General features: G+C 41.9%; 1 protein-coding gene across 3 annotated transcripts in view; it reads right to left on the minus strand.

The window, feature by feature from the left end:
• Positions 1-280: 280 nt before the first annotated feature.
• TRAPPC9 (trafficking protein particle complex subunit 9) overlaps positions 281-25631 on the minus strand; it is a 528840-nt gene continuing 503489 nt past the window's right edge. For all 3 annotated transcript variants that reach the window (XM_061995017.1, XM_061995018.1, XM_061995016.1), the window contains 2 exons: positions 12617-12840; positions 281-3258 (listed from right to left, as the gene is read on the minus strand). In XM_061995017.1, coding sequence (XP_061851001.1) covers positions 3079-3258; positions 12617-12840 — 404 coding nt within the window. In that variant the 3' untranslated portion in view covers positions 281-3078. The remainder of the gene's footprint in view (positions 3259-12616; positions 12841-25631) is intronic.

The following is a 25631-nucleotide window of genomic DNA, read 5'->3' on the forward strand; positions in this document are numbered from 1 at the left end:
ACCTTGCACATGAGGGCATCTCTCTCCCCTCAGCAGGCAGCTAACAGGCATTGACACACTATGGAACACCCATCTTTCATCAGCTCTGAGTTCATCTAGGAAGAGAAAGTTTGAGTGAAGCTGAAATTTCAGTTCAGCTCGTTCTGTCTTTCACAGACAGAATGCAGCATCAAGAAATACGTTATCATTACCAGTAAAACTGCAGAACACTATCAAGAACTACAGACACAAGAGACAGACAGAGGTGTTAAGTAACACAAGATAACTATTTATTGAGACAGTTAAACTTAACACAACTTATGCTTCTCCAATGCATACATGCATTGGACTGACATCTGCACCCAGCATTGATGATTTAAATTAGGAATGATTTAATTCAACCAAGTGGCATCATGTGAGATTTACATCTGTGTAATTATGTGCAGTTTGGCCCATCATGTTCAAAGTAATAGTTGGGCATTTCAGAGAAAGAAAAACAAGGTTTCAGTTCCACAAAACAAGAGCAGACCAGAAAAGTATCATCCTTTCTTCAAGCACTGCAAGGACCAAACCTGACAGCAATTCCAGATGCAGTATTCTCATTTCAAATACCTTCCCCTCACACTTTGCTGACACTTAAATATTCTCCTGCTGGAGGACTTGCAAATAATCCCCAGAAGGAAGAATTTCTTGTGTTTCATCTCTCTCTCCAAGACAGGTAGAAGTGTGAGAAAATTGGGAAAGGTATCATAAATGCCAAAAGCAACTAAGCATCAAAGTTGACATGGGACAGAGTAGTCTACAATATAATGAACAGATAGACCACTAAGGGTCAGCTCACACGTAAGAACTTACATTCATGAGCACATATGACAGAGAACACTCTCAAAAATAAACTAGGAAATGATCCCTTAGCTGGATAAACTGAAGCATCCTGACTGCAACAGCATCTGTTTCACAATATTTCTGTTTCAAATGCAATGTGGTCCTTACAAAGCCTTAGCTGTGTTCCTAGCATCTGCAGATTACCTGCTGGGAATACTGAATAAACCCAATTTGGATTTCACTGCAACAGTGTTTTGTAACATTGCACAGAGACACATGTCAAAAGCAAGCTTTTATGGAGAAGATTAACTGGTTTAATTCCGCTCTCCTGGGACCTTATTTTTCTGTGTATCTGCCTATCTAGTGACAGAAAATTCAGCCTCGTGGCACAACTTGGTTAACCAAACTCCTCCAACACAAAAAACATGCCCAACTTGGCTGGTTGGCCCCTCTTTTTATGTATGTCTCTGGCCCAGAGCCACCGTGCATGTCTAAGGAACATTTTCCTTACTGGTCATGGCATGCTGGCAGCTGACAGAGTAGTATATTATTGAAGTAAATCTTCAGCTGGTCTCAGATTTCCATCAGTTTAAGACTCAAGGTTTCCACTCTGTCATTCAAAGCTGTGTATAGAGCCACAGCTCAAGAGTAAACACTAAGAATACAGCCACAATACAGGTTTTTAGAGACAATATCCTGCATACAATGGAAATAACATGCTACAGCTATAGTTCCTTCAAATAAGAAATATATTTAGGATGAATACATTACTGACATTTGCAAACATGCAATGAATTGAGTTCTGAGCACTGTCACACTAGTCTCATCTAAAGGTACAACTGGGTGTGGTGCAGAGAGCCAGAATGGGCTATCTGGGGTAATGCTCTGCAGCATGAAGAGGATGGACCAGGCATGGAGTGTTGTGCCCACATTGGGATGAAGCCTAAACAAACAAAAAAAATCTGCAAAGAGGTTGTGCATGTAAATTTAGCACATAAAGAACCGAAGCACCCCTGCCACAACTTGGTGTATCCACTCCCAGAAGTATTACTAACACCAATTTAAGAGCTGCAGGCTGTAAATGTAAGAAAAGATTGAGGCAGGTTTGAAACATGTGGTCCATGACACAATATATTAATCCTACAGCTAAGGCATCTCCCTGCTGTAAATGGGGGTCTCTTTATACAAAAACATTACTGAAAAAGACATCAGGCTAAATTTTCTGTATATTTATCAACTACTTTTATGGTCAGGAATTCCAGAGCCTCAATTGCCTAATAATTAAACTTAATCATTCTAAAAAGAAAAGAAGGAAAAAAAACCCAACCAAACACACAATCAAGATCAGTCTATCAGCATGGAAAAAAATCTGATAAGGGGAGTTTGAAAAAACCTCATGCAAAGTGATATTAATGGCCAGCTGATTAATTCTTGTGGCTCGTCATCTGCAAACGTTTCAAGTGATCTCGATTGTATAAAACAGAGCTGTGAAAAGCCCAAATTCACAGGCAAGCCCTAGGCAACCCAAAGGTCATCTTATTTGCTTTCTCAAGGACAAAATTCTTTAGGTTTTCATTGCCTCCTTTCATTCTTTGTTCACAGATCTACCAAAGTAAATGCAATGACTTTACCAGGAGCAAGTAGCACCGAGCTCATGGGCTCAGGGGAGGAAGAAAATAACTGGAGGCACACTTGCTATTCTTACTTGCAGTAACACAGGAAGAAGCATCACTACTGCTATTTACTACCAAAGGCCCCAAATACTCAGCAAACAAATGAACAAGCCTGTGAACAAATCTAAGAGAGAAATACACCTCAAGGATATGTGCCATGGGTCCAATAATAAGCCAGCAGGAATTTTATGCAGATGTGCAACTCTTGTTGAAAAATATCAAACAGGATTATTCAAGTTGGGATGGAGACTTTCAAACACGTGGCTAAATTCAGCCCTCTTAAATTCAGCTCTCAAGACCCTTTCAAATCCACTAATATCAATAGAGTATATGGAAGTATAATGCATATATTAGCAGTTTCAAAGGCTTTTTGGAAACAGAGGAAAACTCTATCATAGTTATAATCCATCTCTTTTTCTCTCTCTCTCTCTCAAATTAGCTAAAGCAGCTGCCCAAATGACTATCAGCCAATTCAGAAAGTGTTCAGCTGTTCCTCCAAAGGGACTGTGGCCTGGGGTTGGACAGAAACAAGCTGGGGTCAAGCAGAGGATGTGCCAAGCATTTCTGTGCACTGTGGTTAATCAAACAGCACACAGTATGTTTACAGCTTCGTTTGGGCCACAGGCTCCATGGCACGGATGTGGACACTAGGAAGGCAGAACCAAGAGAGAGGCAGCTCCCTGCTGCTGTTATCTTCATGGAATTTGATATTCAGGTAGAAATCACCTGTGTAGAGAAAGAGAAGTGCTCCAAAGTACACAGAGTCTTTGGTTGGCTTCACCTGGAAAAGAGAACACGAAAATCAGTACAATTAAACCAACAACAAAACAAAACAATTGAACTTTGCAATTCAGTAGCTCCTTCAAACGATGTCAACGTGCTCTAGACTCACATCTCAATATCACTTTTGCACAAAAAAGGAGTAAAGATCTTGTCTCTCTTCTAGTAATGTTAAAACTGGAGCACTGAAAATTAAATCTTGTGTAATTGTCTCATGCAGCAAAGCTGTGGCACAGCTGTATATTCAAACCAGAATGCAGATCTTCAGAAGTCATGGATTCCAGGACAGAGTTGGTTTAAGGCAGAAGTTGCCCAAAGTGTCCTGAGTATCCAGGAATATCTTTCCTCAGACTGTATTTATCAACTTAGAATCACAGAATGTTAAGGGCTGGAAGGGACTTCTAGAGATCATCTAGTCCAACCTCCCTTCTATATTAAAAGTCTGTATCATGGCTCTGAGCTTATGTTAAACACATTGTTAAACACCATTTAACAGCTTAGCAATAGCTAGATTCATCCCCACTTATTATTCAGAGACAAACTGACTATAAATTCAAATCAGGAATCTTTAATATTCATTATCACAGAACCACAGAGTCTTAAGGGTTGGAAGGGACCTTGAAAGATCATCCAGTCCAACCTCCCTGCCAGAGCAGGACCATCTAGATCATTGAAATAATTAAGTTCAGCAAGAAACATTCCACATAAAGTAGTCACTTTGATTGAATTTATTCAAATTAAAAACAGAGTTCACACTGTTTCTACATTTATTTATCTCCCTTCATCACAAAACTATTAATGATCTCTATCCTTACAACAAATGATACACCTTAGTCCATCATTTCATCAAGATGCTTAAATCATTTCTAACTTTAACAAACCCATGACTGTTCAGCAGCTGTCAATGTCTGAATTAATACCTCCTGCCACAAGATGTTAAATCTAGTTTTAGAGGGCCTAGAATTGGATTGGAGCTTCTGCACATGCAAACCATGGAATTAGCACAAAGCCACTCCATTGGATGGAATTCATTTAAATAAAAAACGTTGAAAGGTAACTTCATCTCAGCAGAAAACACCCACTAAAGACCACCTGATGCTTCTCACTATTGCTCTTCTCTCAGCCAAGACTGTCTTACCAATTCCCTTCTGCTCTCTGAACCCTGAAACTGTCAGCTCAAGATATACTCATGGGTTCATCCCTACTTTCCCCTGTGCCCATGCATTTTCTTTTTTAACCTGAATATTCATTGGGAATGGGTCTTTCTTTGCTCATCTCCAAACACCTCAGTGTCTATGATGTTACTGAGCCCAGTATTGATTCCAAATGACAGCATGACATACCCCTTGGGTTAGCCAAGACCCAGGCTGAGACACAGGCTGAACCACAACAGAAACACTGGTGTTGGATCCAGATTCATGGAGAGAAAAATCTTTGCAAGGAACATCACTAGGAACCAATGGAGATGCCCTTGAACACGAGGAGAAACTTCTTTGCTGTGAGGATGAGGGAGCCCTGACATAGGCTGTACAGAGAAGGCGTGGAGTCTCCTTCTCTGGAGGTTTCCAAATCTACCTGGACACATTCCTGTGCTCCCTGATGAAGGTGAACCTGCTTTAGGAGAGGGCTGGACTGAAAGATCTCCAGAGATCCCTTCCAACCTCTACCATTCTGGGATCCTGTGATTACCACCAGGGATAGTGAAGTGATTGAGGCTATGGCTCTGAGACAGCTTATTAGGATCCTTGCTCATTAGAAAAAAATCAGCCACGTGATAAACTGGGCCATCAACAATGGGGCATTAATTGGGAAAGTGCCTATAGACATGCTGAAGGGCATCTTGCCATTGCATAGGAAGACCAGAACAAGGATGATTAGACTGTAGTAGGAGTCAGCAGTGAGATGAACCTCAAGGATATGCCAGAGAGTTGAAAATTTCCTGACACAATCTCCAGTGAGAAAGGTTCTCTGTAGCTCTCAGATGTGAGGGGAATGAGCTGTTTGTTTCCATTTTCTCCAATTTTTGGGTTTATTGGAACATTATTGCTGGGTCCTTTAGCCAGCAATATATAGTCCCTTGTATAGTCCCTTCAAGTATCAGGCTTCTTTGTTGAACCTCTCTAAACTGCTGCTCCTGTACAGGGGCCTGGATGTTCACAAAACAACATCATCAGAGCTGGCAGTGCCCAGGCTCCTTTTGGCTCCTTTGGTGCTGAGCACTGTTGTTGATTTACAGCAAACTCATATCAGCATCGTATCATCCACGTGGGTGATCAGAGCAGCCACAGCTGTTCTCCTGACCCCTGTCCTTGGCATCTCCCCTCCTTGCTGAGCTCTTGCCCTCTGGCATTGTATCTGGATGTGCAGAACAACATCAAGCAGTCTCCCTTCTTGCTTCCTTCCCCTCCTCCCAGGGCTGCTTGCTTTATTTCCACCTCACTGGAATTGACGTGGACTTGCATCCAGAGGAGGATAGAGGCAAGCAATAGTGCCAGCAATGAGTGGAGGCAAACAGCAAATGAAGCCTCCTCAGTATGCCTTTTTCAAGCTCCCAGTCCATTTTTCTTAAGCCAGCTGCATGGTGAACACCTGTAACAGTATTAATCAGAACCCTTGACCAGCAGGAAAGTGGCTTCAGGCACATTAGCATCAGCACAATCTTTTCAGTCATGTCCAGTTCTGCCTACACAGTTGCTTGTTCCTCCTGCCTTTACAGCATAACTCATCAGTTCCCAGCGAGGCAGGATGTGATGTGTGTCCTATTCCGCCTTCAGACAGTAATGTTCATGTTTTGGGGACTATCCACATCTGTATGGCCACTTGTACACTCACTATTCTAATCAACACTTGTGGTTGGGAGAAGAATCAAAGAAGCAAAAGCAGCTTGAAACCTTTGCACTGGAGACATGAAAGTGGCTCTGCAGAAGCTACAAGAGGTCACTATTCTGTCAAAATACCAACTACCCTTGGAAAGAAAGGCTGCCTCTCTAGTGAGGCTGCCTATAGATGTTCCTGGAAGACCACAAGTACACCAGCAGCAACACAGGTCAGGAGAGGGCCAGATCCAACCCAAATGGTATACCAGGCACATGATTTTGAGGTTAAATCACCTTCTGAGGTGTCTCTGTGCACATTTAGGTATCCAAGCTCCTACTACAGTAAGAAGATATCTAGTCAATGCAGCCAGTGAAGCAAACACAGAATGGTCTATCTAGTCAGCCTATAGAGTCAAGATACAGTTGCCTAAACGTAGGCATCTCAGGACATTTGGGATGACCTAAGGAACTGAAACATTTACACAGGCTTGGCAAGATTTACAACGTGACTTGCAGCATTTCTGTCAGTAGGTGGAGACCAGGTGGGATACTCACAGCACCTAAATGATGGTAGACACCTACTTTAGGCAATTGAATCTCATCCCTGGTGTCTATGTTAGCGACAGTGAGGTTCTACTGGCTGCAGACTACATCTCCATTGACTAACGGGAGCTTGGCTGGCCAGCATCCACAGTAACACCTACTCATTCAGATGTCTCAGTCTGGAACTGAATCCACCCAAATGTCTATGAAGTGGATGTGTACATCTGAAACAGCTGTTCAACACAAGGATTCATCTGATCAAATATAGAATGAGGTAAAATATCCCCTAAGCTCCATCAGCCCTGATGACTTGCTCTCCACTGCCTGTGAAGGGAGCTCAGAGTGACTTGTTCAGATGTGTAAACATGTCAGATGTTTCCTTCTGTAGCTGACAGTACACATCATCCCACTGACTGCAAGGCAGGATCCAACTAACCTATGAGAAACACAGAGATCACACACTCATGCCTGATCCAGACCAAATTTATACTGTTAATTGGTCTAGCAACACAGAGGTCTGGCCTAGATATGTGCTTCTGTGTTGTGCCAGTCTGAGATGCTATTGAACACATGCTCACTGAGTCAAATCAGAGTTGAGACAGATTTTACTAAAACTCCACCAAACTGTGGAAACCAAAGATGGGAAGCTTCTATTCTAGAGAAAAAAAGGCTGAAGACTCAAGGAAAAAATACCATTACTCCTCTGTTCCACTGAGACAGAAGAAAAACTAAGTTTCTAGCTCCATCCTAATCCTTCCCTGATTCAGACTACCACGTGGGACTGAGATTGCTTAGAACTAATTACTACTTATTTATACTGCTGTAGTACTTGGTGAGCTCAGTTGGAGATTAGGGCCAGTGCCAGCTACTGTTCGCTGCCCCAAAGAGTTTACAGTGTGAGTAAAAGAGTGCCAAGAAAACTAATTTGTTCCAGATGGGCCCCAGAGGACCTGCCAGAAGTGAGCAAATGTTCATCAGAGCTTCTGAGCTGATTCAAAATGACCATCTAATAAATGTCTCTTCATCTCCTGCTACCAATCACTTGAGCTAGTGTGTGATAAAACACACAGGAAAAAAAAAAACCTGCTTGGGAATAGTAACAGCAAGAGTAGGGACAACGAGGAAAGATGAATTGCTGGTAGTTACAGAATCTCCATAGAAGATTTTTGTTGTTGTTGTTTTTAATTTGGCAAGATGCAGCTTTGTCTGATCGACTAATTAGTGAAAAAAACAACATTGGTAAGAATAAAGAATTTTTAGTAATATGGCTAAAGCTCAATTGAGTTTGTGATGTGAGATGAAAAAGTAATCAATGCAATGTCTTTTAATGAGTGGGGTCCACCATGTCACTTCATGTTTCAAAACTCCACATGGAACAAAAATGTCAACTCTCTAAAGGACAACTGGTGAAGTCACTCTTTTAGTCAAATACAGATATGGAAATGCAAGGTTAACCAGCTAGAAGCTGTGCTTAAAAAATAGAGATTTGACTTAATTTAAAATGCATGGAAATATCTCAATATCCTTGAAGATTTCCTGTCAAAGAATTTGCTTTTTTGAAGTAGCATATCCCAGCAGAGACTTTGTGACACAAACCCAGACTGCTGCATTGAATTGAAGCAAAAGCACAAAAAGGTGAATAGGCACTCATTACATTACTTCCAAGATAAATCATTTAACATGGACATCAAGCCTCAAGAAAGAGAAATGCAAAATCATATGACTTTTAGCCTTTAAACAATTAATATTAATATAGCAAAGAAGTATATGTATGCTGAAATGTCCTGTATATAATACCCCCTGTCTTTCAGTTAGCAGAAGAAACTGATTTGAGACCTTTTTAGTCTGGACACCAAAACCAGAGAATCATAGAATCAATTTGGTTGGAAAAGACCTTGAAGATCATCAAGTCCAATCCTTCATCTTCCAAAATCATCATGATTTAAGCATCAGGCTTAATATGAGACGAACATTTAGGAAAGCAGAGGAGGTTTGGGTTGTGTTTGGGTTTTTTTTCCCCAGAGAAATCACCTTCAGTTTAGTACCAGTAATGCTGTACTTTCTGCATTGGTGTGACAACAAACCACTGTTGATCTGTTTCAGGGTGTGGGAAGTATCCTCTCTTGCTATAATACCTGATGCTCTCATTTCTTGATCATACACTACCAATACACCAGACCATCTGCTACTTCTCCATCCTTCTTCCCACCCAGCTCAGCAGCACAATAAATCATGTCACCACCCCCTTGCCAATGTCAGTGTGAAGTCAGCCCAATTAGCTTAAACTGCTGACAAGCATAGTTTTTGCTAAAATGGACAACTTCGCACAAAAATAAATGCTCAAACACTCACACTATCTCTCCTACTGGGTCTGCCAGGGAAGAAGGGAGCCTCATCCTGCAGAGGGGCAGGAATAAGCAGAGAATTGATATCATCTCAAGCTACCTCCATTATAAACAAGCAAAATAATCATCTGCCCATGACCTCAGTTTAAAGAACAATAATTGGCACGTGTTTAATAGCTTCAACAGTCCAGCACGGAGTTAGACCAGCAGGGAATCTGGTTCAGTGTCTCAGCTTTAATCTGTAAAACTTAGAAACTCTGAATCTCTTTCATCTCACTCAACCATGAGCTTCTTTGGTTTCTTAACCAGTATCTGTCTGAGCTTCTGCCAAAGTCAGAGCAGGTACACAAATTCTGAGTACGTTTGTTCTTCTCTAAAGTATCAAATGCCCAAACCAACACTTTCCTCTTGTCCCCAGAACAGGTGTGGTCTTTCTGAAATCTTTTCTTCACTACTGAATTGGTTATTACAGGGGATGAAAGGGCCTCTGACAAGGTCAAAAACACTGAAGAATTTCCTTCCATGGTTGAGGCTTGATACCTCAAATAAATATCACAGAATCACAGAATGGTAGGGGTTGGAAGGGACCTTTAGAGATCATCTAGTCCAATCCCCCTGCAGAAGCAGGGTGACCTAGATCAGGTCACACAGCAATGTGTCCAGGCAGGTCTTGAAGACCTCCAAGGAAGGAGCCTCCACACCCTCCCTGGGCAGCCTGTGCCAGGGCTCCATCATCCTCACAGTGAAATAGTTTTTTCTTATGTTTAGATGGCATCTTTTGTGTTCCAGCTTCATCCCATTACCCCTGGTCCTGTTGCTAGATATCTTTGAAAATGACTAAGCACTTTCTCTAGTAGCACTGTGAAGGACAAGTATCAGTGCTACAGATTGAGAAATAAACCACTTCTCCTCTAAAAGTCACCATTGTCTCCATTTCACCTTTTTGAATGGAGGACAAACAGCAGAAAACCACTGTATTTTTATACTTATCAGGGACTGTGTTTTCAGGAGAAATGTGGCAACATGGTAAAAGCAGGGACCACAATGTATGAGAAGGCTGCCTGGACAGGAACAAGAGATGTGACCTCCTGACTTTTTGCCCCGTAGGAGACTCAATCAGAAGGTAAGACTACATCACGCTGCCATCTTCCTTTTCCCTCATTAGCCTGGAAGGTCAGGTCCTTCTGCAGCTCAGCAGCCAAACGCTGCCACTCCGATTTAACTATCCACATTGTCAGAAAGAGAGTCAAAGCAAGCCATCTCTTGATTATTTCTGTTGACATATCTAAATTATTCAGCTAAGAATATAGTTAGTAGCCATTAAAATTCAAGTTGATGGTGTATTCCATGCTCATTAGCTTTTTGAAATACTGTGTACTTGGAAAATAGGTGTGGTGACTATCCCTGTGGTTAACTTTTAATTTCTCTCACTAAGGTTCACTGACACATTCAGTTTTGGCAGGTACATTTTATCAGAGATGCGAGAAGCTGACCTAAGCAAAGGTCCTAAGAGCCATCCCAAACACTCACCCTCTTTCTTCATGTTTATTTCATAAGTTACCAGAAATACTGCTTATTCCACTCTACAGCACTGTCTATGTTTTTTATTCCTGGGTTTTTTTTTCTGTTGTTGTGGGTTTTGGGGTAAGGATGTGAGAGAAAGTAGTTTTATCTGTATTTTCAGTGTCTTGCCTTAGAAGCAAAAAGCTCCCAGGCTTGAATTTTCTGAAGAAGAGACTGAGAGAAAAACCCAAATTCTCATTATTTCCTAAAAGGTGTCTTTTTTTGGACTCATTTTAAGCAAGTTTTATGCTTTTATTTATGGTTTCATAAGCATATGCTAAGTAACAAGGAAATGAACCAGCTCATCAGCATGATCATTAATGTTTAGTATTTTCTTTTTGGAGTCTGTTGCATTTCATCAGGACCTGACTAAAACTGATGTGCTGAATTCCTTGGCTAAGCCTGGGGAATATTTCTTACGGACTAAAGAGAAATAGTTACTTTAAAACTGTTACTGCTGGCTGCACTGGATGGGTCAAGGGATTGGCCGTATGTTATTAAACATATTAGTTAGGCTACCCTTCATTCAGATCTAGAGTGACCAAAAGTTACAGCATCTGATAGGTTACTACTGATTTATATAATAAGAAATTACAATCCTAAATTGTTCCAGAGAGATGATTCTCTATCCTCAAACCTAGCAGGACACTCAGACAATATGAGCATGCAGATGATATGAAGCTGGGCAGCTGCAAAGATAGAATCACAGAATCGTTTCAGCTGGAAGAGACCTTTAAGCTCATTGAGTCCAGCCTTTGTCCCAGCCCTATAAACCACTACTTCCCTAAGGGCAACATCCACTCATCTCTGAAACCCCTACAGGGACGGTGACTCCAGCACCTCCCTGCACAGCCCATTCCAATGCCTGACAACCCTGTCAGCAAAGAAATTCCTCCTCAGATCCAGCCTGAACCTCCCCTGGCACAGATTGAGGCCATTTCCTCTTGCTCTATTGCTTGTCACTAGGGAGAACAGACTGACCCCCACCTCGCTACAACTTCCTTTCAGGTAATTGTAGAGAGCGAGAAGGTCTCCCCTGAGCCTTCTTTTCTCCAGGCTAAACAGACCCAGATCCCTCAATTGTTCCTCATAGGAGGATCAATGTCCTTCTTGCAGAGAGGGGCCCAAAACTGGACGCAGCATTCGAGGTGCAGCCTCACCAAAGCCGAGTCCAGGGCAACGATCATCTCCCTGCTCCTGCTGACAACACTGTTCCTGACCCAGGCCAGGATGCCCTTGGCCTTCTTACCCAGCCAGGTACACTGCTGGCTCATGTTCAGCTGCTGCCAACCAACACTCCCGGGTCCCTCTGTGCCTGGCAGCTTTCCAGCCACTCCTCCCCAAGCCTGTAGCACTGCTGGGGGTTGTTGTGGCCCAAGTGCAGGACCCAGCCCTCGGCCTTACTGAAACTCATGGCATTGGCCTTGGCCCAGCCATCCAGCCTGTCTAGATCTCTCTGTAGAGCTTCCCTACCCTCAAGTAGATCAGCGCTTCCACCCAGCTTGGTGTCATCTGCAAACTGGGAATTACTGTTTCACTGAGAGGTTTGTTAGAGGTGGAGTCCTCATCCCTGGAAGTATTTAAAAGCTGTGTAGCTGAGGTGCTTTTTTCTATGGTATCTAGCAACAGGACAAGGGGTAATGGGATGAAGCTGGAACACAAAAAGTTCCACTTAAATATAAGAAAAAACTATTTCACTCTGAGGGTGACAGAGCAGTGGAACAGGCTGCCCAGGGAGGGTGTGGAGGGTCCTTCCTTGGGGGTCTTCAAGACCTGCCTGGACATGTTCCTGTGTGACCTGATCTAGGTGACCCTGCTTCTGCATGGGACTAGATGATCTCTAAATGTCCCTTCCAACCCCTACCATTCTATGATTTAGTGATGGGCTTGGCAGTGTGAAGTTAGTGGTGGGACTCAATGACCTTAAAGTTCTTTTTCAATCATAATGATTCTATGATTCTTTAGCAAGAGCTGCCATAATCACGGTGATTCCAGAAATTAATCCGCTTTAATATGCATAATTGAAAAATGAAGCCTTCTTCTGCAAATGCACATCATCTGGCATCATGACAGCCCTGATAGAAAGACTTACTGAATCAATGTAGAAGGTGTTGGATCCCACGAAAGTGATAGCATCTTGCAGCTCGTAGTTGTGCACCCCATTTTGGTAATCCTGGTAGGGCGTCACAGTGAGAGCGAAGGGCCCCACGCTGTGTTTGCTCCAGTTGGTCAGCTTCACCTGCAGTGGGATGGGGTCTCCTACTTTGCAGTTCACCACAATGTCACAGTCACAAAGCTGGCCATCAACGAGGATATCTGCAAATCAAGGAAATTGCATGTTAGGTGGACTCCTGCTTTAGAAAGGGTATTAATCTTGATAGGAAACTTAATAAGAACAAGTAACTTTGATGAAACCAAGATAGTGCAACAATCAACCTTAGGGAAGAAAATCCAATGCTGCAGTGTTGGGTAGGGTAGGGTTTCAGGGAAGCTACTTGCAAAAAGCAGTTCATAAAGTTCTGATACTTGCCCACACCTGTTGAAAGCTGTGAAAAAAAAAACCTTATTATGATCTATACAGAGGCACCAAAACATACTTTTTAACATCCTTCCTTGAAGTCCAAAGCCACAGGCAACTTCTCAGTTCTCCCTCACCAATACAAATGGTAGTTAGATGGATCCAGGGCTAGATGCCCATGTTCACATGTTAACAACCAAAATAAAACCTCCTGCATCGAGATGACCTTTTGGAATGGGACAGGCACTGCCAGAATTTGCAATGTAATACATATATTTAAGTCCAGATTATAAAGAAAAAGGGGAATTAAAAATTATACAGCAGTACAACGAGCTTGTTCATTCTTTGCTTTTTAATTCATTCTGGGGTTTCTATTTTTAACTTTCTACTTTTCTTTCCCTAACTGGGATAGCAGAAAATATAAAGCCTCTAAATTGGTTACTGCTGGGGCAATGAAAGCCGGAGTAATGTGTCCACTAACCTTGCCCATTTGCTTACACAGAACCAAAATGTTTCATTACCAACACACTATGAAGTTGCAAGTCCAATTCCCTGCTCTGAAAGGGTTCCCAGTTGTGTAGTATTACTGTGTTTTTCAGATGAGGGTTATCTCCGGTGCACTATTAATACAGGAACATTTCTATTTCACTATAGGTTCATGTTCAGAGATAAGAGAAAGCCCTGGGCACATGTAAGAATGCATCCTCTGTGTGAATACCTATCCCCACAATCTCATATGCCCATGAGGCATTTCAATCATTCCAGTTCCTCCTCAGTTGCTCGCTTTATGACATGCAGCATATTATTCCTCTGCCAACAGCATCAAATTTACATTAGTAATATCCCCTCTTTAAGAAAAAACACTATTTTTATGCTTCAGGAGATTTCACAGAAAAAAGTATTTTACACCAAAGTGAATTTGGTTTTTTACTTTGTTTTACTTTTGTTTGCTTTAGACAAAACACTACAAAATGATGCATGTTCTTGTGATGCCCTTTAGCCTGATGAACTGAACAAGGCTTAGCACAGCAACTGGAAAAAAAAACAAAACAAAACTAGTTCCAAAGAAGAAATAAGTTCAGAAAGAAGCATTTATTCCAGAGGTCAGGTCAGCAAAGTTGAGCTACCTGGATAAAAACCCCGCCTTGCCCAAAGCTGCCCAAATGCAAGTCCCAGATACAAGAGGCTTGGCAGAGTGAGCACAAAGCAATTCTGCAGTGCTCAGGCTACAGCTTTCCAAAACCCTTGTTGGTGTCCCAGTTGGAACAGTCTCCTTGCCAAAGTTTTCTGTTCCAAAAGAGATGCCCAGTTTTTGACAATGACAGCACTGGTGAGGCCACACCTGGAGTGCTGTGTCCAGTTCTGAGCTCCTCAGTACAAGAGAGAGATGGAAAAACTGGAGAGAGTCCAGCAAAGAGCCATGAAGAGGATGAAAGGCCTGGAGTATCTCTGCTAGGAGGAAAGGCTGAGAGCTGGGACTGTTCAACCTGGAGAAGATCCAAGGGATCTTATTAATGTGCATACATACTTGAAAGGAGGGTGCAAAGAGGACAGAGACAGCCTCTTTTCAGTGGTGCCTAGTGCTAGGACCAGAGGCCATGGTCACAAACTGAAACACAGGAGCTTCCCTCTGCACAGCACTAAACACTGTTGTTATGATAAAGTTGACCAAGTGCTGGCATAATTGTGCAGAGTGGTTTTAGAGTATCTAAACTGTATGGACACAGCCCTGGGCAAGTGGCTCTAGGTAGCCCTGCTTGAGCAGGGAGTTGGACCAGAAGACCTCCAGAGGCCCTTGCCAACCTCAACCATTCCGTGAGTCTGTGAAAAGAAGTTCCAATCAGTGTTGCATCATAAGAAAGGGCTAGAAAAACCTGTTTGGAGTTGGAATTCTTTTGCAATGCCACTTTAATGTTATGGGCTCTTGTGTCCAACATGACCAAATTGCTTCTTGCAGGACTGCCCTGAGATCATGGAGGTGAAGTAGTGGTTATAATGGTATTCCATTACCTGGGCTTAACTGTCTTGAATTTTTTCAAAACACAGAAAATGTGTGTGTCTGGGGATAATCTTTATGCTTCCCAGCCTCCTACCACAGAAACTCCAATTGCTTCCTTCAAAAGAAATGCATTTATGTCAATTCTTTACTTCACACCAGAGGATGTTTTCAAGCTTCTCCCTGCAAGGTGTTTTGATTTCAAAACAAAACCAAAACCAACTGGTTTTTTTTGTTCCTCTAGCCAGCAGGTCTTAGAGATGCATGAACAGTTAGCTCCCCAGACCAGCATGAACCTTCAGAAATACCCACTAAGTTAAGTGGATGAATTTTTATTTCCAAGCTGCTCATCAACCTACCTCTCTGCTTTAAATTTCAATGCTTTGCTGTAGGGATTGTAAATGAACTCTCTGCCCTCTGTCTCCACTTTCTGGTATCTAATAATAGCTCAGAGTGTTGCTTCCTAATTTCTTCATGTGAAAATAGAAAATCCAAACAAAAGGGAAGCAATTAAGTCTGGCTCAACCAGATTAATTTTCTTTCATGCCCCTAAAAAAATTCAATTCATTTCAGATGGATTTAAGAGCGTGTGTGTGCACACGTGCTTGTGTACATAATGAGAGATTATTTCCTTCCCTCCCAGCACACCCTTTTCCTCCTGCAGTACTGAAGCCAGGGATCTCAATGAGATGTCAGATGAGAAAGCACACACGGCTGCTGTGCAAAAATACTACGGAAAGGAGCGTTTAAAACCAGTCCCCTTTCATCAGAGAGAACAGCTTGGTTTGACAGGCAGCTTTACTCCCTTCCTGACACACAAAACATCTCATGGACCAGACGGATCTGCTTTAATATTTTCATCCCCAAACAGAGGAAAAGCCATGTGTACAGGGTCCCATTTCTGCAGATTCAGCTCACTCACACAGATGGCATATAAAAGCTGAGACTGCTCACACCACTGCTGTGAGAGTGAATCATTATTGGCTTCAGCATGCAAGAGCTCTGAATCAGAAGATACAGTCACTAGCACAGAAGACAGTGGCGGCCGTATCTCCATCCTCCAAAGACTCACATGGAAGAAAAACACAACTCCAGAAAATTAGAAGGAAGTTTAAAGCAAATAGCATATATAAATTATATTAAAAAGGAGTAGAAGCATAAGCTCTGTCTGTTATGGGGAAAAAAGAAACCCCCCAAAGACCCAGGCATTTCCTTTTAATTAGAAGTTAAATCCTTTCTGAAGTACTTTAAGCCAACAGAATGCTGCTTCCACACACTCCTCCTCCCTTTGCTTTCCTACTCATTTACCTACATTTGACCACTATGTCAAATGCCACATTTCCCTGCAATGCTTGATAACCATAAGAAAAGGGAAGAGAGAGTCTCTGCTGTGTGCCTGTAAGTAGGCATAAGGCCACTCTATTTTATCTCTGGGACCTTCTCTAAGTGATTATTGTACCAAAGGAGAAAAAGTTGTCCAACACATTTTGCAAGGCAGAGGATGAGAACGATACAAGCCACTGAGAAGGGTGTTTGGAAAGCCTTGCTTTTTCACTGATGGCCCCAGCCAAGCCTTTAAGAATCTCTATGAACACACCTTTCAGTTGGAAAAACTACTTCATGGCCCGGCGGAGAGGTGATGATTATCATCACAGGAAGTCTGGGAGAACATGATATGAAAATAATACATAGGAATTATTCCAGTGTCTTTCCTTCAGGATCTTAATGCTCTCAAGAAACATTAGTTACAGGAAGACAATCACTATTTGCCAGAAAAAACATACTTTACTATCACCTGTCAGGTGCACTTCTGTCTACATCAACCAAAGGATCAGCTTGGAATTGAATAACCAAACATTACTAACATTTTGTGTTATTTACTCTGCTCTTATTAACAAATAGGAAGTTGTCCTTGCTACTTTACCAAGTTTCCATGTGAGCACTCGCAGCTCATTGGACTCCTCATATTCCAAGAATTCTGAGTCATAGCTAATTGCATTTCTGCACCCAAATCCATATTTGCCATGAAAATGTAATTCTGCAAAGCTGCATACAAATACTTGTTTAATCTCAGTGGATACACACATTCCAGCCATGTTTACTCTCCTCAGTCAAGACTGGGTTGACATTAAAAACACACTGCAGAGGAAGGCAGGGTGTTTGTGCTCATCTTTACAGCGGGGGATGGAGAAATTTCCCTTGGATATTTGCTTTGAAACTGTATGTTGAATCCCCAACTGATGCAGATGCAATGGCACCTGCCATTCAGTGGAGCTTGAAATCTAGCTCAAGGCTTGGAGCAAACACCTCACAGAGGCATGGCTCTGCACAAACAAATAGGTCAACCAAATTCAAGGCAAAAGACATTTCAATGAGCAAATACTTCTCACATAAAATGTAAAAGAGATCTTCAAGCCCAGAAAAGCGAGCCTTGCTTGGCAGTACTGCGATAGAGAGGGGAATTTTAGTCAATAAACCATTTTTTATGCTGTTGGAACTGTTTCAAAATACTAGTTTTACTCATCTCAGCTTGTGAACTGGGAGAGTTGTGATCTGAGGAGGAGAGAGGAGCAGCAATAACACCAACATCTTTAAAAGTCCCTTCTAACACTTGAGATTGTGTGATCTCTAGAAAATGTCCATTGGGTACTTTGATGGAGGAAAGCCAAAGGCCATGAGCCCAAGCCAGAGTTGCTACAGTGAAAGTCTCACAGAATGATTCTGCTTTCCCACATTCACGAAATCTAAAGTGATTAAAATGTCTGCCCAAGCCAGCTTTACTTCTAACTGTCCTAGAAGAGAAAAAGGAAACAGCCAACCACGCTGTCTGGAACAACTTCTCTTGTTCTTTTCTTTCTGCCCTCTCTGAAAGAATGTTTGTCCAGGGTTTGACAAGGAACTTTTGGAATAGAATCACTTTATAGAATCATTTTGTTTGGAAAAGATCATTAAGTCCAACCACAAACCTAACACTGCCAAGCCCACGTCCCTTCATAATGCAAAGAGAAGTTCTTCTTTTCTTAATCACTCATTTAGAAATAGGTTGAATAATTCTGCCCATTTCTGATCTTAGAGTTCAGGATGGAGAAAAACACCTGTGCTACAAGAGTATGTACAGAGCAAGCTGATCCTGATTGTCTCCAAACAAAAAAGTTTCCTGTCCCCCCTCTCATGCTGCATGTCAGGTCAGCAACAGCTCTGTAACAACACTGTTCCCAGCAGTGGCAGATAACACGTAGTGTTCTGTCCTTGAATTTTTCTGTGTCTCTCCAATATATGAACCTAAACACTGTTTCTCTTTCCCCTCTTCCCACTTGCTTTTCCTCATGTAGACTAGTTCCCTTTCATTTTCTGAATCGTTCATGCACGTTATTTACACACGGGGACACAGCATTGTTTGCATTTGTTTGTCCATTATGAGGTGTTGCAGTATTTTCAGAGCTGAATATATCCATACAAAAGATATCTGTATGAATATAAATACTGTGTTTCCTGTCACTCTCATCATGAAAGCGCTGAATGGTTATTTAGCAACACAACAGCATCATAGCTGTTTGCATAAAGCCTTCTGTACGTGCTTTGGATCTGTTCCTCACACCAAACCTGAGCATCCTAACTGGGAATATCATCCTCATGTCCATTTGTTGTAACACTGACATGATACTGAGCCAAATCTATCCCCTGCATGATTTCATTGCAGTCAGTAGTAACAGAGCACCGAGGTGTATAGACATTGGTATTGTAACAGGTTCAAATTACATGAATATCACACCTTGTCAACCACTGCTAGTCTTGTCCTAGAAAGTGCCCTTATATTCAGAGCCTGAACTTCAAAGAGTTCAGCCTCTCTTTGGGTCAAGGCCCTTGGACCGGGCTGAATAAAAAACACACAAAAAGGCATGAACAAACTAGTGTAGCTTCCTGCAAGTACCAACAACCCAGAGACCTTCAGCTAACGTAGGAGCATGAACCTGGAAACAGGAAAGTTGGCAGAGGATGGGATGACTGAACATGAATACAGGCTACTGAAAGAGGCAATTGCTTTCACTGGACCTCTGAGCTGCCTGATTCCTGGCACACTTCCCATTCCCAAACATTGTACAATTGAATTAAGGACACTTTATTCACTCCAAAAGCAATTAAAAAGAAAAACACATTTAAAATATGGTTCTAGCAACAATAAGCAATTAGTCTTTGATAATTGTCTGTGTCTTCCTATTTAATCACTCTTTTGCAGTGGCCAGTATGCTGATGACAGATCCCAACTGGTCTGATCAGTGTTCGTGCCAAACCGCTTCAAGTTTGCGCCCATGCTGAACTTTCTGATGACAACGGACTGAGGATGCTGCAGCATCCCTGTAGGACTCACTTGCAAAAGGACTTTTCAACCTTGTCTGTTTGCACTGAGTAAGCTTTCTTCCTCCAAATCAGTGTTTATGTCCAATTTTAATCCCCAAATCTATCCTTGGCAGACATGGGATCAACGTTCAATTTCGGTGCTATGTGATCTCTGCTGGAAACATTTAGATATGGCACCATCTTGAATTAACTCTAAATACCAGTGTCACAATAGCTGAAAAGAGAAGCATAAATATCACTTGACTGACTCCAATTTCTGCTTGGGATCTTAAAAGCATTAATGAATGCACACTAACTACAGACTTATTTAGGAAATGAGTTTTCTGCTTTAACTCTGCTGGTTTTGGAGGGAGTTATTTTATTTTGCGTGTGCCTTTTATGACAGACATTTCTCCTTCCCTGTGAAATTGCTGGCACATGGATGGCACCTGCTTGTCTCATCTCTCCTCTGGCAGACAAGATAACCTGTCATTTGGTGACTTGCCCAATTTGCCATCAAAGTGAAAATCACTTCAGAGCTTGTGCAGTTTGTGTACAGTTCCAATCTAAATGCTCAAAGGCAGACCCCCAAAACTTTAAAATCCTCAAAGCTCTGTGTTTCCCAGTGAGCCTGAGTTCTTTTGGACTTATTTTAAAATATTCCATGACATAGCCCCAGCTTGCTTAAATAGTTTCACTTCTGAATGTGGGCCAACCTCTTTTTATCTATTCATCACAAGCAGGTTTGCAGAAGACTTCTTTTTATGATCAGCTACAGAGTCAGAAGGTCAGGCTCACATACAGTGTGTGCCTGGGTTTGCAAATCTCACCATCCCAGGATTTGCATGTTATTCTAGGTTATTGAAAACTTCATTTCTGTAGCTTGTCTGTGGCAGGACTACTTTCAGAGCATTCTTACCCTGCCCTGTAAAAAAAGAATAAGGCAAGGAAAGGAAGGGAAAAAAAAGCCCTATATTACATTTATACAAAACTAATCCATAGTAGGATATATCATGTAACACTATTTTTTTGTATACTGGCAGCTCTGTGCAAAACCGCCGCAGGTGATGAATAACATGGCTTTACCTACAGCTTACTGAAAGAAAATCACCTTATTCCTGGCTGGTTGCATAACGAGACTTAAAGTTTTCTTCTTCTTTCTGCCATTCTGCAATGATGGATGTGTAACAAACCTCTCCCTCAGCAGAGGAGATTTTTAAAGGTCTCCTGCAAGCCTTCCAGAGTTTCTGACTTCTGGCTGAGAAGTTCGTGGTAAAAAAGAAGTTTGTAGCCCTTATGTGCTAGTCTGGGAGTCTGTCTGATCTGAAATTAAGTTTAATCTAGAAACCACACAGGTTGTAGACTTCCAGGGAGTGTTATGTGCTATTGAAATCAGTGATACGGAAGGTGACCATGCCACATTGCCTATGGAGATAATGGTGACCTGGCACATGGGCACAAATGAAGTCATGTCTTACTTAGCAGAGACAGCAAACTAGGCTCTTGCATTCAGTTCTGTACATGCAAAAGTCAGATATGTGGATTTCAACCCACAGTCTACTTATTTAAACTCACTGTATATGCCAATATGAAAGTGGAAACTATTTTTCTGGATTTTCTACTGTTTCAAGTGGAAATGGTATTTTCAGCCTTATCCATTCAAAAGGCACACAGTGGTGCTCTGGACTCTTTCATAGATAAGGGATCATACCTAACAGGTTGCTATTTTTTAACTTGCTAGTTAAACTAATCTTATGTGTAGTATAATCATCATATTTGAGTACATATGAAATATGTGATGTACTGTCCAATGCAGAAGGAAAACAATGCAGATGAGATGACATAGCAGGTATCTCTATGCCCACATGTACAGAGACACAAGGGGTAGATGCTTTAAGAAAGTAAAAAGTAGTTATTATTTAAAGAGAAATTATGAGTGCATGACCCATTTTCCATGCTTCTTAAAAAGAATTGTGATATACTACATGAGATCTCCAGGCCTTAAGACTTTTCGTGTCTTTGTAGAGCAGCCAAAGGCTGTTACAGATAATATTGAACCCACTATTAACAGGCAGGTAGATGATTTACCATGTTTCAGTAACTGTGTAAACATGAGCACTAGGACACTGAGCCTCACAGGCCTCCTTCAGTCCAACTATGATTGAAGTGCAATGAACTGTGCTAAAAGAGAGACATTAAACAAGTCCAGGTATAAACGCAGTATCACAGCACTTTATGTCCAGAGAAGCTGTGACGTCTGGTTACTAGACTACACGTGGCTAATGTCTACGGACCAGAGTTTCTCGAAAGAGGAGGTGCACATTAAAATGAACATATTCTTCATGAAGTTTCCTTGCATTTCAGAACTATCAAGTCCTACTCTGGTGCTATAACTTCTTTATTCTGATTGTATCCCTCTTCTACATCATCACCTGCCTCAAAATCCAATTTTGAATGCACAGAAGAACTGCTGTAATAAGTACATGTACATGGAAGTTTTCAGTCATCCTCTGACACCAATCCATATCCTTCCTTGCTCTATAGGATATGAGCCCACAAATAACAATCAAACTTACTGAAAACAAGAAATCTTTAAGCTTAGAGTCATCAACTCGAACAACTTGTGGTCCGTCTCCAAGATCTTTCTGTTAATAATTCATTACGTGCTAAAACTGAAGATGCTCTGAACCCAGCTCCTGAATTTTTCATTAAGTTCTTTCCTTTCCACACCTGTCTTAATTTTAGAAATAAAATCAGATTCTTTCCTGCCAATCTTGGCTTTCTCTTTGACTTGATCTCCTCTCACAACTCACACCTCGGTCTGTGATTGAATCCCGATGCCACTTCCTACAAAACTTCTCCAAATTTGACCTTTTCACTTGGCTTGCATTGCTAAACCCTTGTCTGGAATGTAATTGGACTATAAACCTTAACAATTAAAATCTCTTCATCTCTGCTTTTGACACCTTCAAGTTAGCTTCTTTCTATTCTACTGACGACCTTGCTTCAAAGACATGGGTCCATAACCTGGCTATGTACAGGTGGCACCTTGCACAGACATCACTCTCAGCTTGTCTACTTTCTGGCTATGGCAGCAGAGCTCAGCTCAGTCTAAATCCCATGCTGATCCAACTTTTCCCATGCATATTGAAACCTGTTGCTGTTGTAACACAGTAATTCTCACAGAAACCTGCCTTCTGATTGCTACAGAGGTTGTGTTCACTGCTTACCTACCTGTAGGCTACAACTTGTGTGCAAAACTACTTCTCTCCTTTGACTCCATTACATTATTCTCCATGTTCCTCTCCCCTGCTAGTCTTACTTTTTTTCCTATAACATATAGACATCTATAACTTATATATGAAACACATACATGCATACAAACAGATTTGTGTATATATATATAATACCAGACTATAATCACTTAGAGACAACAAGATTCACGTTCCTAAGAGCTTAGCAGAACAATTTCTATGGCACCTAGAATATAGTAATGCTATTTAAAGGAGAACTATTTAATAAAAGAGCTAAAGAGCCTAGAGACCCTTTCTTCCCCATCACTGCATTTTAAAGGAACGAAACCCTCAGATATCAGCACAGTGAGGGGCAGAGAGGATGAAAACTTTGTGTTTAAATTTAACCTGCAAATTAAATATCGGGATGGGGGTGCAGAAGAAAAGAAACACTGAGTTCAGCTAGAAACAAAAAAACCAAATCCTCTTCATTGACAAGGCTGCGAGCTGTGCCTTGGGCTTCAGCTGTCAAGTGCTGCAAAGCACTCCTGCAAACCCCTTTTAATTGCCATCAAGGTGGCAAAAATCTTTCCACACTCAAACCCTGTAACCATGCTCCAGCCCACGGAGCCGCTGGAAAAATGAGCAATAAGCAGGTGACACATTCTGTCCTTTTATCTTTGGCTTTTAAAAGACAGATACAATTAAGTGCAAATCAGCACAGGCTGATTAGGTCTCTTTTCTAAGGACCATCTTTGTCACAAGGCTCTGTGCACAGTCTGGCCAGAGCTATCAGCTTATCCACAGAAGCAGTATTGTATCTGCTCTATCTTCTAGAGACCCACAGATGTAGAAGCTCAGAAGAGAAATGATTAACTCCTCAACCTCTATGGCAGGCAAAGCCACGCTGCATTGTCTGACAAGGTGTCACTGGTGCAACCTGACAATGGTTTGTGTGTTTTGAGATTATGTGTGTATGTTTCATTCACATCAATGGAATTCATAAGAAGCCAAGAAAGGTTGGAAAGCACGGGAAGTTGACAAAAGTTGGCAAAATTGAAGCTAGAAGTCTTCAAAGTGCAATGTCTGGAAAGACTTTATGGCTTCCTTGGTTGTATCTGTGAAGTCATGCATCATTTTTAGGATTTGCATGGAAGGTGATACTGGCTGCACTTTGTTTCCTCTTACAAAACAGGAACGAAAAAATCCCCCCAAACTGCACCATTTCTGTACCTGCAGAAACCAGATTTTTGATTTTTATAAAAATCTATGTATTTACATTTATCCTGCACCTGGGGAGGAACAACTCCATGCACCAGGACAGGCTGGGGGTTGACCTGCTGGAGAGCAGCTCTGCAGAGAGAGACCTGGGAGTGCTGGTTGAGAATAAACTGACCATGAGCCAGCAATGTGCCCTCGTGGGCAAGAAGGCCAATGGCATCCTGGGATGCATCAAGAAGAGTGTGGCCAGCAGGTCAAGGGAGGTTCTTCTCCCTCTCTACTCTGCCCTGGTGAGGCCTCATCTGGAGTCCTGTGTCCAGTTCTGGGCTCCTCAGCTCAAGAGGGACAGGGAAGTGCTGGAGAGAGTCCAGCGCAGGGCCACCAAGATGATCAGGGGACTGGAGCATCTTTCATATGAGGAAAGGCTGCAGGAACTGGGGCTGTTTAGTCTGGAGGAGAGGAGATTGAGGGGGGATCTCATTAATATTTACAAATATCTAAAGAGTGGGTGTCAGGAGGTTGGGACATCCCTTTTTTCTATAGTAGCTAGCAACAGGACAAGGGGTGATGGGATGAAGTGGGAACACAAAAAATTCCATTTAAACATAAGGAAAAACTATTTCACTGTGAGGTGAGGGAGCCCTGGCACAGGCTGCCCAGGGAGAGTGTGGAGTCTCCTTCCTTGGAGGTCTCCAAGACCCATCTGGACACATTCCTATGCAACTTGATCTAGGTGGGACCTGCTTCTGCAGGGGGGTTGGACTGGATGGTCTTTAAAAGTCCCTTCCAACTCTACCATTCTGTGATTCTATGATACGTTACCTAGGAATCTGTAAAAAGATATTTCATTTGGTGGTGCAGGAAAATAGACTTGGTTTGGGTTTTATTTTAATCAAAAGGAAAAAAGAGAAAATGGCTTTTGCCGTTTTGAATGGATCCAAGAAATGAAGCCACCCATCTCATACGAAAAGGCAACTTTCCTTGCAGTCTTGATACATAGATTGAGGGTGCAAGTCAAGGAGTCCTGGTTGCCAGCCCAGTCCCAGAAGCAGTTCTGCCAAAGCAATGGCCCTGGGAGGGCAGTATCAAAAAATGTCTCCTTGTACAGTCCACACCATTACTGCTGCACAGATGAGTACAGCCTCCAAACCATGGATATGCTCCTTAGCACCAACTTATCTCTCCTACGTTCAAACCAAGAGAGGTTTTACACATAGCCTCATTATATAAAATAGGAGAAGAGAGAGGATCATTTTGTCCTGATCCTTTCTAAACTCCTATAGAAGGAAAAGTTGTCAGTGAATTTTCTTTTGTGAATTTTTCAGGTCTCTAACAAGAGTTTAGGCTATATAAATGTTTTTGAAGTAAGAGAGTGAAGACAGGCTTATGAGTTGGTTGGAAAGTATATAAAGCAAACAGTGACCTATAATGGAAACTTCCCAGGAGCATTTGCGATTTCAGCAAGTACAGGGCACTGGGAGTTAACCACTCTATTATGTGGTTTGTCTTCCCCAGCATTAATTTGTGAAAAAGTCTATCTTTTATGCACTTGCAATCTAAACAAAAGAACAAATTAAAAGAACTGAGCACACAAACCATGCTGGGCAATAGAGCATCACAGCCAAGAGCTGCCAGTAATCTACATTCGCATTGTATTGCATGAACTGACCCAGAATTAACTATGGCTGCCCTCTCCTGGAAAACTCTCTAAAACAAATGAAGTTCTCTTTCATCCATTTCCACTAATGGCATTAGCATGCTTAGTGGCAAGACCACAGGAGAACATGACAACTGGATAAAC

Source organism: Colius striatus, chromosome 4 (assembly GCF_028858725.1).
Source record: "Colius striatus isolate bColStr4 chromosome 4, bColStr4.1.hap1, whole genome shotgun sequence".
Lineage (NCBI taxonomy): Eukaryota > Metazoa > Chordata > Aves > Coliiformes > Coliidae > Colius > Colius striatus.